Raw genomic sequence first — 16,591 nt, 5'->3', positions numbered from 1 at the left:
ATTATTATTATTATTGTCCCCATTAAACACGACAAGGCTACTTGTCGGAGTTTTTAAGTATTTATCCGAGGTTTCTACCCGATTCCTTAGGGACAAATACTCGAATTTCGGTGGTACCACTTATTATAAGATAGCACCACATCAATTCTTGAAGGTCTTCCTGAGTCCGTCTTTTTCGATGGGAACGATTTGTCTCCTGAACTGGGCTCCGGTGACTAACATCTTTGGAGTGGCCAGGATCAGAAGCAGTGAAATTCACATTCTCGTCGAGCTGCCTCAGGTCGACAGTAGAACAAGATTTGTTTTTTGGTTCTTACTTTGTCTTGTTCTCATTTTTTTTGCTCTTTTAAGCCAACAGCACGTGGCGTTCTCAGACGGTCACCCATCCAAGTTTGCACCACGCCCGATGCTGCTTAACTTCGGTGATCGTACGGGAACCGGTGTGACCAGCACGCTATGGCCGTTGGCTTTATTATTATTATTATTATTATTATTATTATTATTCGCACAGGTTCCCCATTTATTCCCGCGTATTTTATATTTAAAAAAAAAATTTTTTAAATAAAATTATAATAACGTAAACATGTGCTTTTATTTATTTATTTTTGTTACGATTAATAATTAAAAATTATTATTATCATTGTCGACTTATAACGAATTCGAATCGTTATTATTATTATTATTGCGTGTTTTTTTTTTTTTTTTTGCAGTAAATAATAAATAAAATTATGTATTATTTTTTTGTCGTAAAAGGTCACACACGCACACACGCACGATATGTTTTCGATAGAATTAGGTAGAAAAAAAAAAAGAAACCTTGGACCCAAAGGAAAGAAAATTGAAAAAAAACAAAGTAAATAAAAGATAATCGTAAGAGGTTTTTTTTTGAGGACGGAAAAGTCCCGGTTTTTTTTTATACAACGATTTTTCAACAGGAATTAATAATAGTAATTATTATTATTATAATTTTCCCCCACCACCCTCACCCCCGGTTCTATATAAGGTCGCAAACGATTAATTGGGCGTCGTTGTTTAAAGTCTAAATAAATGCGTTCCTTTTTTTTCTTCCCCCCTTTTGGGCATTTATCCTTCTTTCCTTTCCTTACCCCTCTACCCTTCCCCTCCCCACCCACTTTTAATTAATTAAATATATTATGTAGAAAAACACGCGATCAGTTTGGTGGAAGCCTTCGAAATTGGAAGGTTTTTCTTTTTTTCTTTTTTCTTTTGAACTTGTTTGATATATTAATTTTGGCAAAAAATGAGTGCGTGCTGCGTGTGCGTGTGCGTGTGCGTGTGCGTGTGTGGCGTGTGCTTGTTTATCCCGTGGCATAGATTTTAAGCGGATTTAAAAAATTCATAACAACAGCAGCTGTCGCTGAAATTTTAATTATATAAAATAGAAAATAATCTCCATTCATTAATCACAATCGTAGCAGAACTTTTGTTTGTATCGTTTGTATGACGACTCCTCTGTGGGACAAACACAATTTTTTATAATTTTTTTTTTTTTCTGTCGTAAATTCTGTCGTAAAAGTATCAAAACATTTTTTTTCCTCGGTTGTTTTATATAAATTTCCATTATGATCAAAACATTTTACATTATTTAATGGCGCCTTCATAAAAACCCTTCGTAAAAATATTTCGTCAGACATGTTGTTGTTGTTGTTGTTGTTTTCTTTCAACAAGGTACACACACGTTCGTTAATGCTATATAGATAAAATTTTTGTTTTCTCTTTAAATTTTTATTACGTGGTAACATTTTAAAAAAAAATGGTTTTTAAAATCGATCGAGTTTTTAAAAATGTTTCCAAACGATTAATTGTTATGTTAAATTTTTTTTTTTTAGGGGGCTCGTTTTTGAAAAACATAAAGAGAATTATTTTACTAAGTGAATAATACGACAGGAAATTATTTGAAAAAACCGGAATTTTTTTTTTGGTTTAAAATTCACTGTTTAAATGAAAAATTCCACAAAATCGTTTTTGTTTTACATTTGAATGATTTAAATAATAATAATTTTTTTGTTTGCCCACATAAAATATTTAAAAACAACATTCAAGGTCATCTTGTCAAATAGTACTAAAATTATTTAATTATTAAATCAGGTTTTTTTTTTTTTATATTCTTGCGAGTTTTTTTTGTTTAAAAAAAATAAATAAATAAAGATGTGCTTTGGACAATGACGTAATTAAGTTTAAAATAAAAAAAATTTATTTCCGTCTACAAATTATTTATTTCCAGGATGCCTGGAAATTTTTTTTTTTTTTTGGTTGGTTTAATATTGCAAAATTGTGAAATTTACAACTGGAAAAATTGCAAAAAAAAAAAAAAATGATTAGAAAATTATTCGATTGAGTAATTATTACATAATAATTTCTTGCGGTTTTATTACCGCTACTTGTAAAGAAAATTAAAAAAGAAAAAAGAAAAAGTTGTCGTCGTCGTCGTCGATTCTAACGAAAGATACTAATCGTTTTTGTTTTGAATTTTCAGCCCTTAAAAATTTAGGGTCGAAAGCCGAGGAATTATTCGAGAAGAAAAAAAAAGAAGTCGAAGAACTTGCGATTCAAAAGAAAAACATGGCGACGGATTTACTACAGGCTCAGATAAACAAAACGGGAGAACTATTGACGCAAAGCGTTCAAGATGCTGAAAAATTGGCGGTGAACGCCGCCGAAGAAGCCAAACACGAAGCCATCGATGCTTTCGATGCGGAAGTTGCTAAAGTTGAAAAAGTCGTCGATACCAGCGTCAATCAGGTACGCAAAAACGAAAACGATACGACTTCCGGTTTTAAAAATTTCCTTTTATTTATTTATTCGTTCCTCGATCGATTTGTGTTTGTATTTGTGTGTTTGTGTTTGTGATAGGCTGCCACTGCCATAGACACAACGATCAAAGGAGCAGACGAATTTTTAGATCAGAAAAGAGGAGAAGTCGTCGATGTTGTCAACACGACAAAAAAACAAACGGAAGATTCAATGCAAGATGCTTCGACGCAACTTTTGGGAAAAGCCAGAGGTTTATTAAACTGTAAGACACCTCATCATTTTTCCATCAAGCTTGCGAACAACATTATTTTTACATAAAACATAACATAAATATGTTTTTTGTTTTCAGTTTAATTTTTCACGCAGTTTATAATATAGAAAAATTAAAACCAAAAAAAAAGCAGAAGAAAATAAAAACTAAGCTGTTAAAAATAAAAAAATCAACCGGATATAATTACGAATCATTCATTCGGATTCAACAACACCTTTCGCAATCAATTTACTTTATTATTATTATTATTATTCCAGTTTATTTCCAGCATCATATAAATCAATCGAATATAATATATATATAAAAAAATAGAACAAAATCCAAATCGTTACAATACATCAACAACAAACAACAAAACAAAACAAACAGTTTTCAACGAACAATACCGAACGAAACAAAAATAATGATAATAATAGTTAGGAGGCATAATAGGCTTTAAATAGATTTTAGATTTGTTTTTCTTATTTTCGCCTTAAATTTTTTAATTATTTACATAAAATAATAATAATAATTGATTTATTTATCGCGTAGAGGGATGTAGAAAAAGAAAGAAAGAAAATGATGACAACAGCAGGAAAAGAAAAAAACAGTAGGAAAAAGGAAAAAGGTGAGAGAGAGAGAGAGAATTTGGTTGTTGTGGTTGTTGTCGAAATGATTTTTATTATTATTATTATTATTTGTTTGTGTGGGGGAGTAAACACCACCGTTTAAGTTGCCTTGCCATTTTTTTTTTTTACTTTTTTTTTTTTTTTATTAACAAATTAAATAAAAAAAACCCAAAAATTTCACGTTTAGGACACGTTAATAAATAAATAAATAAATAAATGTTAATAATAATTTATTATTTTTGTTGTTGAAATTTTGCTATTGTTGTAAACAAAAAAAAAATAATTTAAATTTTTTATTATTTTTGTGTGATTTTATTTATAACTCACAAAAACAAAAAAGCTTTATTGTTCGAATATATTTTTTTGAATTAAAAATTTAAAAAAAAAAAAAAAAATTTTTAGCGGTTTTTTTATGAAAATCAATTTTCCGAGCCATAATTTAAAAGAAAATGAATGTTTTGAATAAAAGGAAAAGAAAATTAGTTATTATTAAAAGGAAAATAACTTTTTTTAAAAAATAATCAAATGAGATTCGTAAATGAAGTCAATAATCAAATAAAAAACTCGATTATGTTTTTACTCAAAAGTAGAATAACATAATGGAAAATTTCATTTTTAACAAAAAAAAAAAGAAAACCCCCCCCCATAATGTTTATTAAAAAGGGAAACTTTCCCCCCCCTCGCTTACGGTAACAAAAAATAGGTTTATTAAAAAAAAAAAATGTCGGACACATAAATAAAATTTTCCCACCCGGTTTATCGTTATTACCTTTTCTCCTCCCCCTCCCTTTTCCCTCCTCTCCCCTCTCTTTTTTCCTCCTCTCCCCCTCCCTTTTCCTCTTCTTCTTCGTCTCCTCCTCTCTTTTTTTTTCATTTTTTTTTCATTTTTTTTTCATTTTAATCCTAAAAAAAAATATTTTTCGAACCTTAAAATGAAAAAAAAATTTACCGAAAACTTTTTCCCTTTTTTTTTTTTTTTTACTCTTCATTAAATTAAATTTATTTTATAAATCAAAAAAAAAGAAAAAGGAAAATGGTGGGGGAAGGGGAGAGGGGTTTCCGCACAAAAGAAAAATTTTTTAAAATTGTTTGTAAATACAAATAGGAAATGAAAAAAAAACACACAATGGAAATAATAATAATTTTTTTTTTTTAAAAAAGGTTATTCACCTGTAAATTAAATTTTGTGAGAGTAAGAGAGAGAGAAAGAGAGACAGTAAAAAAGAGAGAAAGAGTAAGAGAGAGAGAGTAAAAAAGAAAGAGAGAGAGAGAGAGTGAGAGAGAATAAGAGAGAAAGAGAAAGAGAATGAGAGAAAGAGAAAAAAAGAGAGTGAAAGAGAGAGAGAGAGAGAGAATAAGATAGAAAGAGAGTGAGAGAAAGAGAGAGTAAGAGAGAGAGATAAATTTGATAATGGTACATCCGTTGCACCCAGAAAAGCACCCTAAAAAAAAAAAAACTACAAAACCTTTTTTCGATCCTTTTTATACCTTCGATTACCAACTAATAATAATGATAATGATAATATTTAATAAATTTATTACATAATAAAAATAATAAATTAATAATTTTTATTTTAAATTTATAGGGATACAAACAGGATAATAATGCGTATGAAAGTACCTGGAAAAAGTTATTTTCCTGAGGGACTTTTCCCCCTTCTTTTTTTTGTAACGTTCGAAACGAATCGATTTTTGGGAGAAATCTATCATAGATTTTTTCCTTTTTTTTCTTTTCGTAAATAAGATAAATAGAGAGAGAGAGAGAGAGAGAGAGAGTGAGAGAAATCTCACAACTTCCGGTTCGATTGATATCGTCGTACGTATAAAATCAAAAATTATTCTTTCATTATCACCAGTAAATAAAACGTTCCAAACGTTCGTTCCAGTTAACAAAAAAAAAATTGGATTTCACACTCTAATTATTATCATTATTATTATTATTATTATTACTTCCTATTTTCCTTTTTTTTTTCTTACGCGGGCATTTATGTAGGATAAGTTTATTATTCATAAAAAATTGTATTTTATTAATAATAATAATAATAGGAAACGATATAACGAAAGCATTTATGCGAGTTTTTTTTCTAAAGACGGGGTAATAATAATAATAATAATGATTATTATTATTATTATCATCATCATTATTATTACTGTGTAAATAATGCATCATGATAAAGGCAATGATAAAAACTTTTGTATTTTTGAATTCATTTTATTATTTGTGTCGTCGTCCCATATACATGAATCTGGAAGAAATTTCTATTTATTACGCTCATGCGCAAATCTCCCTTCTTCCCCTCCCTCCCACCTTCCCTTTCCCCCCACGAGTGCTGACAAAAACGTTTATAAAAATGATCGAGGCGGGAAAAAATTTTTTATGGAGAAAACAAATTTGCAATTTTCCAGTTTTTGGTCTTCTTCCTTCCATTTTTTTTTTTTTAATGATAAAAATTATTTTTCCAGAAGTATGCATAATAATAATAATAATAACGGGGGGTGGAGGAAAAGGAAACCTTAGTAATATTTTGATTTTTTTTTTCCAGAATTTCCAGACTCGTTTCAAATTTTGAACGTATTTACCTACCGTGACTGGAGATGACCTCTTAGCAAAATTTTCCAACAATTGTTCGTTCGTATGCGTACGAGTCGGTACGTAATAATTTCGAGGTAAAAAAAATTTTCCTTTTTTTCTTTTTTTTTTTTTTTATGGTGGTGGTGGTGAAATCGTTTTTTTATTTTTAAACAAAAAAATTGTTATAAATAATTAAATAAAATTTTAATATTAAAAAAGTTTTCCACGCGTTTGTTTGTTTTTAATCGCGTGTAATTATTTTTTTTATAACAAAACAATTTTTTTTTTTAAACAATGAAAATTGTGATGATGATGATAATGATTATAGAAAATATCGAGTGTTTGTTTTATTAGTGTGTTATTATCATTATTATTATTATTATTATTTCATCTTTTAAATAATATCATCCGGTAAGATTTAATTAATTTATTAATTTAAATAATTTTTGTTTAAACAAAAGCAAAAAAATTCTACGCTATGGCGCACAAAAAATTTTTTTTTTTATCCATTATCCGTAGTAGAGAAAAATAGAACAGACAAAGGAAAAAATATCAGGGGTAAACAAACAAACAAACAAACAAATAAAAAAAAAACAACAACAACAAAAGAAATAATATCCGCAGCGTTAAAAAATCAATTTTCTATTTAAAAAAAAAAAATTATTAATAATAATAAAAACGATGTCTTTTATTATTATTATTATTATTATTTTATTTAAACAATAAAAAAAAATTTTATTTGTTTGTAACGATTGTTTATATAATAAAAGCCTATTATTATTATTATTAAGATAGTAAAAAGTTAACATTTGTTGTTATTGTTGTGTCCAGGTTGTTGTCCAGATGCGTTCTTAATACGTATAATAAATTTTTTTTTTATGTTTTCTCTCGGTGATAGAAAAAAACGGGGGGGGGAGGGGGCTTTAAGCTCAAAAAAAAATTTTCCGAAATGAAAATAAGTAATAATAATAATAATAAAATCTTTTGAATACGATTACTACTGATATGTAAAATTACGAATTATTTTGTAGTTGTTGTTGCTGTTGTTGTACCTACGGAATTTTTGTAAATATTATCATTATTATTAATGTCATACAATTTTTTTTTCCGTTGGTACGGGAGGGAGAGACGGAGAAAGGGGGAGGCAATTTAAAAAAAAAATGATTGGGGGGTTGGTGTGAAAAAATTGAGGAAAGAATTAAAAATAATTTTCGTTTTAAATAAAAAGAACCCACCTTTTGTAAAAGTAAGGAAAATGAATTGGCAAAAACGAACGCTTAGCGAACGCTTGGCGAACGTTTAACGAACGTAAAACTAAAAAAAAAATTTTCTTTTTTTCCTTTGTTTCAGTTTATGCGAAATCCCAAAACGGCGGGTGAAATTTTTATTTATCATAAAAAGAATTTTCCGGCTTCATCATTCATTGCTGGCTGAGTTCGTCCGCCCCTACGGCAAGGCCTAGCTATGTCATGCCGGGGGGTGGTAAAAAAGGTAATCATTATGTATATACAATTATTATTATTATTATTATATTTTTTACGGGGGTCGATCATTATCATTGATTTAAAAACAAAAAAAAAAAAAACAAAAAAAATTGAAAATTTTGCGCAAGACGAATTATTATTCATCAAAACGACTCACATCGGGTGGAATTTTTTTTTTTTTTTTTAACTTTGTCTAACCCCCTACCCCTACCTTACCCTCTTCTCCCCTCCCTTTCTCTCTCCCGTTTTTTTTTATATTCGAAATACTCATCGTACGTCGTCGTTTTTATTTAATGAAAATCGCGAAAAAAAAGGAATGTCTATTTTCTATAAACTCTTTAAATAACTACGTTGACCCCTCCCCGTTCCCCTCATCCTGTTCTTCCCTATCGTATCGATACGTGTATATATATAATAATGAAAATAATAAAGGGTTGAAATTTTATCTCCCCATATCTCTCTTATCCTTTTTTCCTGATCGCCATTTTGTTTTTAACTAAATTTAGAAAATGCGATACCTAACTATTAACGTGAAAAAATTTCTGATTTAGAAAAACAAACGGGAAAAAAATCGTTTTTTCTCGAATAGTACCGGAAGTGACACGCACACCCACACCCATTTCCACACGCACACGCACAAGTTAGACTAAATATTTTCCTTTAAAATATTGTAATTGAAAAAAAAACGAAAGGTTATTATTGTTTTGCTGTATGACCTTTTAAACCTGACCGTTACCTTCCGTTCTCTCGGGGCGTTTTTTTTTTTTTTTTTTTCTATAACAAAAAAAAATAATTAAATATCGATTGGTAAAGGTGGTTTTGTGATGATAATGATGATGACGATGGCGGTGGTTGGAAAAAAATTTTTATTTATATCGTTAAAAATATTTTTATCGAGTGCTCTCAACCTTCAACTTTTTAACGCTAAAAAAAATAGTAATAATAATAATGATAAATTTAATGAGAATGAATTTAATAATACTCATGATAAAAACCTGAAACCATATTTTCACTAGAAAATATTTTTGTTTTTATAAAAAAAAAAAAAATGGCGAAAAATGGCAATTTTATATTAACGGTTTCCTCCATTTTTTTTATTTATTAATTTTCACTTTGACGTATTAAATATTTTCTTTTTTTTTTTTGGCTTCTTTTACTTTTGCCCAGAAAAAAAGGAAAAAAAACTTAAATCATTTTTTTTCCCTTCCCCTACCCCTCCTTTTTCTCCCTTTCCCATCCTTCTAAATTGTAAGTTTTCACGTTTAAAAAAAAAATTTTTTTTAAATTAAATTTATTGGGAATCGTTGATGTAACAACGACGACGATTTTTTTTTTTGTTTTGTTCTTTGATGTTCTCGAATCGATAACGACGACGACAACGACGACAAAAAAAAAAAAGAAAATATTTTTCGAAAAAAATAAAATAATTAAATTTCAGCTGTGTTTCCATCACTTCACCTACACGATCACGATGCATTTCGTATAAGTTCAAGCGATCAGGATAGACAAAAGAAATTATTACAAAATAGGGGTAAGTTGTTGTTGCTGTTGTTGCTGTTGTTGTGAAATTTTTGCCTTTTTTTACTATTTGCTTCTCGTCCGAAAAAACTAGAAGAAAAACTTAAGTGTGACGTGCGTGACTTTTCATCTTTAAGGAAAAAATTTATCACACCCACCCTCTCTCCCCTTTCTCCTTTTCTTCCCTCCCCCCGACAACGAACAACGTTATCAACAACGGTTTTTTTTGTTAATTTTTAACGTTAAGTATTTTTTTTAAAAAAAATTTTCGCGCGCTTTTTTGTTTTTTTTTTTTTTAAATATTTTATGTTATTTTAATTAAAACAAAAAATTTTCCAATAATTTCCGGTTTGTATTTTTATTATCTGCGTAAAAAAAAAAAAAAAAAACAAAAAAAAACAGAAAACTTTTCCTTTTGTTTGTTGACGTCGACAAATTTTTTTTTATTAGTTGTTAAAAACATAATTTATGTTTTAATGTTTATATGTTTATTATGTTTTTCGTATTGAAATCTTTCTTGCCTCGCTTTCCTCCCCCTCCTTCCCGAAAAAAAATATTAAAAAATGTTTTGTCGTTCGTTTGTTTGCGGAAAACCAAAAATTCAAAAAAAAAAAAAAAAATTTTCACATTAATATTCTAAAAATTTTTGTTCTAGAAAATTCTAGAAAATTGCGTTTTTTTGTTTGTTATGAAAATAGGCGTTCCTTGCTTCCGGATTGTTGCAAACAAAAAAAAAAATTTTCCAGTTATAATATAAATAAAAAAAAATTTTTTTGTTTATTTTTATGTTTTTTTTTTTTTTTTTTTTTTTTTTTTTACAGGGAAGTCTCTCGAGTTGAAAGAAGTTTTGGATAAAAATGAGGGATCAACAACAAAAAACAAAATAAAAAATCAATCATCTGGATGTAGTAGTAAATGCAGTAGTAGTAGTAGTAGTACGACGGATAAAAATCAAACAAACGGCGGTCAAAAAACTCCGACAAAATCCGAACAAAAAGCAATGTTAAAATTAGAACAACAGCAAATGAAATCCGAACAAAAAATACAACAAAAACTCGATAAGGAACACATGAAAGAACAAATGAAATTAGAAAAAGAACAAAAATCACAAATGAAATCAAATGCAAAACTTTTAGAAAAGAATAAAAATAAAGAACAACAACAGCAACAACAACAACACCATCAGCAATTTTCAACGTGTTTTAAAAATAATCCCCAATTAAAAGCTCAAAAGAGTATCGATTTATCATGTTTAAAATATCAGAAAAGTGTTGATACCCCCCCAAAACAACCGGCACGTAAATCCGTCGATATGCAATACAAACAAGATTTACTTAATACAACAACAAACGATTTTGCCACGGCTTTTTCATCCATTCAATTAAAATCAAAAAAATAAAAAAAATTTTTTTCTCCTGTTTCTTCTTCTTCTTCTAAATCTTTTTTCTTCTCCACTATTTTTAATGCCTTAATATTATTATTATTATAATTATCATTATTAATCACATTATGAAAAATGTTGAAATATTTTGTTATTTGTATATGTGTATGGTTGTGAAAAGAGGAAGGAGGGTGCGTGTTTGGTAAAAAGAAGAAAAAAATTTATCAGGCACGATTGCCAACTTAAAATTAAAAAAAAAAATTGTAATTTTATGTAATTTTAATCTTTTTACGTATAAAAAAAAATATATAAAAAAAACAACCGGAAATGAATTCTCAGGTTACCAAAAAAAAAAAAAATATCATTTTCATTATAAATATATATATATAAATATATTAAAAATTTTAAATGTAGCTTATGTACTTAATATAATATAATATAATATATTTAAAGTATAATTTTTGTTTATTTGTTTTTTGTTGTTATCCATCTTTTTAAATTGATAACTGATAATATTAAAAAGCTAAAAAAAGCTTAAAAGATGAAATATTTTCAATGTATCAGAAAAACATAAGATCCAAGGAGGTATAAAGTAAAAAAAATGCACCATTGGGTTCCCGCTTAAAATAAAATGTGTGCCAGGTAAAATATACAAGGTCGTCCTACTTAGCGTAAACAGTAAACAAGGTCGACCTTGGTTGAAAAATCGTGACCATGAAAATTTTCACAAAATTGAAATGTAAAACTAATGGCCTTGGAATCAAGGTCGACCTACTTTAGAATAAATCGTAAACGTTGGATTTTCGCGCTCAAGGTCATTTTTAACTTAAAACATCGGCTGGAGGTATTTAGGAGGTAAAATTTAGGAGGTAAAATTTAGGAGGTAACATTTAGGAGGTAATTTTACTACTTTTAATCCGCTCGAGAAATGTAAAAGTATTAAAAGGAATCTGTTGTACCTTGTTAAAATTCTTTGCACTAATTATCACGTAATAGAAAGGCCACTAATTATTCCTGATTTTGATACAGATTTAAAGGGAGGGGGTTTTACACTATCCTTATGATAAATTATGTTGTAATGAGATAAACTAACACAAGAAAAGGCCCAAAACAACCCATAATCAGTAAATTAACCCTTAAAGATTAGGGAGTATAAAAATTTGTACACTGAGTTAATATATATCAAATCAATCAATCATTATTAATAAATAATTTTATTAAATAACTTCAACCCTTATTTTTTATGATGAGATGAAAAAGGTATTTAATCAACCTACTTATAATTAATCAAATAAATGTAAAATTTTTTAAATTTCAATTAATTTCTTTAATTTAAAAAATTTACAATAATTGACTTATTATTATTATTATTATCATTATCATTATTATTATTTAATTCACATTGTTTTGTTTTTTTGTTTTTGTCCTTCGTTATTTTTATTTCTTCTGTTTTTCCCAACGTTGTTCTTATTGTTGTTGTTATTATTTTTATTATTTCCTGAATTTTGATTTGACGATTCGTTCCAGTCGTCGCAATTCTAAAAAAAAAAAAAAAAAAAATTAAAAAAAGAATGACTATTCAATGAATGAATGAATTTTTTAATTCATTCAATAGGAAAAATAAAACTCACGTCTTTTCCTTTGATTTCCATACACATGGCAAAATTCTTAGCCCATTTGCAAACCTTGTTTGTATTATTATTATTATTATCATTTCTCTCATTGTTATTGTTATCATTTAATATTTGAAAACATTCTTCGACGGATTCTTGTATGAAATTTTTCAATTCTGGATTTTTAAGTTTTTCCGTCATTTTTAATATTATTAATTCCTTGTTTGGTTTTCCATCTTTATTCACCTGAAAAATAACCGGCGGTGTAAAATAGTAAAGAAAAAAGTGGAAGAAGAAGAAGAAGAGGAAAACAATCGAAGGATGTAGTTAATGCGTGATATCATTATTACTATTATAATGATATCGGTGATAAAAATAAAAAAGGTTTTCCTTTTCGTGAGATAAAGGAAAAAGGAAAACTTACCATTTTCATTTCTTGAAAAATGCAGTGGATCACGCACTGGAAAAAAAACATGGAGGTGTTGTAATTAAACAAAAAAGTTAACAAACAATAAAAAAAAAACACGGTTATTAAAATAAAGGGTATAAATAATTCTAATGACGCGATAAAAACGAATAAAAATAAAGTAAACACTTAATTAACTTTTAAAGGTCGGGGGGTGAGGTGTAAGAAGACAAAAAAAAATTTACCGGTTCTATATTGATCAATGGAGAATCATTATTATTATTACTATTATCATCGAAAAATAGAGTACCACCACTATTACCACTACTGGAATTTTTTTTTTTATTCTTATAAAAATAACCGCTGGAAGAATATGAATCCCTGGAATTTTGTTCTCCATACATGACGAAATCCTTATTATTTAAAATTTGTCCGTTGTAATAATTACGGGTACCGCCGCCGCCTCCACCGCCGCCATTATTATTATTATAATTATTCGTTTCGTATTTTTTATTTCTTTTACTACCATCTTCGTAATCTGAATCGTTATCATCGTAATCTTTATCACGTTTCCCACCGTCGTTATCATCATTATTTTCGTTCCAGAAATTTCTTCGAGTTTGCCAGAATTTAAAAAAAAAAAAAAATTATTATTATTTTTTTGGAAAATTTTGATAAAAGAAAATTTTTTTTGTTACCTGTTGTTTTGTGAATCCCGCCTCTTTTGATAATCCTTATTTTGTTTATTACCGTAATAATTTCCGTTATCTCCGTAATGATTATTATTATTATTATTATTATTATTATTATTATTATTATTATTTATTATTATCGGGATTATAATTGTTGTTGCGGTGGTGTTGATGGTGGCGGTTGTTGCTGTCACGACGGTCGTAATTGTAATCGTTCATGTTTTCCTCGTTTCCATTATTATTATTATTGTTACGATTTCGGTTCCTATTATCATTATTATCATTATCATTTCGATTTCTCGAAGAATATAATCGATCGATCCAATCCGTTTGATTATTCATATGACGTAAACACATTCTAACTACGTATTCGAAATCGTTGTTTTGTTCCGTATTTTGCATGCTTCGACATTTCAACCCCTAAAAAAAAAGAAAAAAATTATTAAAGGGATGAAACCACAAACAACAACAACAAACAAATAATTTTCTACAAACTCACGTTTACAGACTGGATAAAATTAATTATAAAAAAAAAATAAAAAATAAAAATTAAACTCAAAATTTTCATTTTTTCACAAACAAAACAAAAATTTTGACTTGATAACAACGACGAATGATAACAATTTAAAAAAATTTTTTTTTCATTTCTATTTATATATATTCTAATAATGAATATATGGTATTTATTGTAGACAATATAAACAATCTAATTAATATGAAAATCAGAGCATTTCCGTTTTGACATTTCAAAACCGGAAATTATTTTTTATTTTGTGTCAATCATATATATTTGACTCGTGAATGGAAACAACAACAACAATGATTTAATTGGAGAATTAATAATCGATATTTAAATTTTTTTATCCAGCGGATTTTGATTATGAGTGTCAATGTCGATGATAATAATGATGATGATGATGATGATCATAATGATGACATTTTTGACGATTTGAAAATAAAAATAAAAATTTTCTCGGAAGTAAAAAAATTTCAACGTTTGTAAAACATAAAAAAAAAAAATAAAATCCAATGAATGAATGAATGAATGAATGAATGAATGGATGGATGGAGGAATGAATGAAAGAACGTAAAAGGAAAAATTTATTTATATAAAATTTTAAGTTGGAAAACTTGAAAATTTTCTCGAATTACACATAAAAATAACCGAAAATTATTATAAAAAAATGAAAGGAAATTTTTTTTATTTTTTTTCGGAGAAAAGAAATTTAATTTTATTTATTGATACTTGACCCAAATTATTTTTGAGTTTTAAAATTTTAAAATAATCCTCTCTGTCGTCTGCTGTCGTTATAATTTACTCAAATTTTTTTTTTTTTGCTGTCGTTAAACAAAAAAAAATTTTTTTTTTCTTTCTCTTCGTCATTCTCGAGTACATTAAAATTATTATCCGTAAAATATTTTAATACGCCTATTGAGAAGGGGGGGTAGAAGGAGGAATTTATTACTCCTGTTGTTGTTTTTCCAACGAGGGCGGAAGCGGGTGCGGGGAGGAGGAAATGAGAAAACTGGAGATTTAAAAAAAAAAAAAAGGGGTGATAATAAACGATTATTGTTTTCATTTTATTCAAAATCCGATTTATTCTCTCATTTTTAAATTGTTTTTTATCATTATCATTATCATTATTATTATTTTTCCAGTAACACAAAAAAAAGGGAAAACATTTGTAAAATTACGTACAAACATTTTTTTGGAGAGAGAGAGAGGGGGAGAAAAGAAAGAACAACTGGAAAAAGTTTTTCCCTTTTTTTTTTTTTCGTTAAATAAATAAAATTCGTTTTATTTAAAAGAATTCCTGGAGAAAGAGAAAGAGAGAGAGAGAGAGAGAGAGAAAGAAAGTGAAAAAAAAGGAGAGAAAATAAAATTACATGGAAGAAAATGTTCGACATGTAAAAGCGGAAACGGGTTTTCGTTGTAATTGAGAGAAAACTGAAAAAAGGTTGAAAAATGGACGAGTTTTCAAAATTCCAAAAAAAATTTTTTTTTTATTGGAGAAAAAATAAAGTTCACTGGAGGACGGTGAACTTGAAATCTGGATAATTATACATTTCGGAAAAATAATAATAATGAATAACACTTGACTACTTTAAACTCCCCCCCCTTTTTTTTTCTCTCCAGCAATTAAAAATATTCAAATGAAATAATTTAAAAAAAAAAAAATAAAAATCTAGAATGGAAAAGATTTAAAAATAAGAAGAGTAAATAAAAAAGGAGGAAAAAAGGAGGAGAAAAGAGAGTAGGAGGATGGGGGGTGGGGTTGGGGGAAAAATAATAATTTATAAACGCATTTACTTAAGAATAAATATATAAAAAACGTTTTTTAAAAATGAAAAAAAAAAATTTGATGGATTTTAAAAAAAACAAAAACCGAAACTGGAATTCTCATTTTTTTTTCTTTCTACGACTGACGGCTTCCACGACAGTGACTCTCTCTCTCTCTCTTGCATTATTAATTGAAGGAATAAAATTTTTCAAAATGTCATCATCATCATCATTTTCATTTTTTTTTTTTTTTTACGACATTTAGTCGTATGGAAAATATAAAAATATCAAGTTACACGTTTGACTCCCTTGTATTTTACAATTAATTATTATCATTATTATTATAACTATTATTATTATTATTAGTATTAGTATTAGTATCAACCGTAGCAAAATTTTTTTTCTTTTTTGAAAAAGCGTAGTTTCCTTTCCGCATTACCAACATCTACTCTTTCTCTCTCTCTTCCTCCCTATCTCTACCTCTTTTTCTCTTCCTTTACCTTTAGCTATTCTTCTCTCTCTCTCACTCTTTTTTAACCTTTAGTTTTTCCTCATTCTTTCTCTCTCTTTTTCTCTTTCCTTTTTTGTCTCCTCCTCTTTCTTTTCTCTCTCTTTCTCTTCCTCTACCTTTAGCTCTACCTCTTTCTCTCTTTTCATTTATCTTTAGCTTTTCCTCTCCCTCCCTCCCTCCCTCTCTCTCTTGCTACCCCTTTCCCAAAACTTTCCACTTTTTTTTTATAAAAAAAGGAAGAAAAAGGTAAAATTTCCGTCGTACATTAATAATTTTTTTTTTTTACAGAAAAAAAATTTTCCAAAATAAATTTATTATATTTAGTATTATTATCATTATCATCATTATTATTTCTAATTTTTCGAATACGTAAAAATCGAAATTAATATATTATTATTATTATTATTTTTATTATTTAGTTTTCAAGTCGGAAAGGAAACAATGATAATTTAAATTATTTTGGACAACATTATTATTCA

General features: G+C 27.7%; 3 protein-coding genes across 3 annotated transcripts; 2 read left to right on the top strand and 1 right to left on the bottom strand.

The window, feature by feature from the left end:
* Positions 1–2,583: 2,583 nt before the first annotated feature.
* Phum_PHUM011760 (uncharacterized protein) lies at positions 2,584–3,093 on the top strand (the record flags this gene model as incomplete). Its single annotated transcript, XM_002422720.1, has 2 exons — positions 2,584–2,763; positions 2,875–3,093. 2 exons carry the CDS (start codon positions 2,584–2,586, stop codon positions 3,091–3,093), a joined length of 399 nt encoding a protein of 132 aa, XP_002422765.1.
* A 6,698-nt stretch (positions 3,094–9,791) lies between these two features.
* Phum_PHUM011750 (uncharacterized protein) lies at positions 9,792–10,627 on the top strand (the record flags this gene model as incomplete). Its single annotated transcript, XM_002422719.1, has 2 exons — positions 9,792–9,801; positions 10,050–10,627. 2 exons carry the CDS (start codon positions 9,792–9,794, stop codon positions 10,625–10,627), a joined length of 588 nt encoding a protein of 195 aa, XP_002422764.1.
* Positions 10,628–12,213: 1,586 nt separating this feature from the next.
* Phum_PHUM011740 (uncharacterized protein) lies at positions 12,214–13,032 on the bottom strand (the record flags this gene model as incomplete). The annotated part of the gene is made up of 2 exons (XM_002422718.1): positions 12,214–12,468; positions 12,874–13,032. 2 exons carry the CDS (start codon positions 13,030–13,032, stop codon positions 12,214–12,216), a joined length of 414 nt encoding a protein of 137 aa, XP_002422763.1.
* Positions 13,033–16,591: the final 3,559 nt, after the last annotated feature.

Source organism: Pediculus humanus, genomic scaffold (assembly GCF_000006295.1).
Source record: "Pediculus humanus corporis 1103172107370 genomic scaffold, whole genome shotgun sequence".
In the NCBI taxonomy this organism is placed as follows: domain Eukaryota; kingdom Metazoa; phylum Arthropoda; class Insecta; order Psocodea; family Pediculidae; genus Pediculus; species Pediculus humanus.
This window is presented reverse-complemented; position numbering and strand designations above follow the sequence as displayed.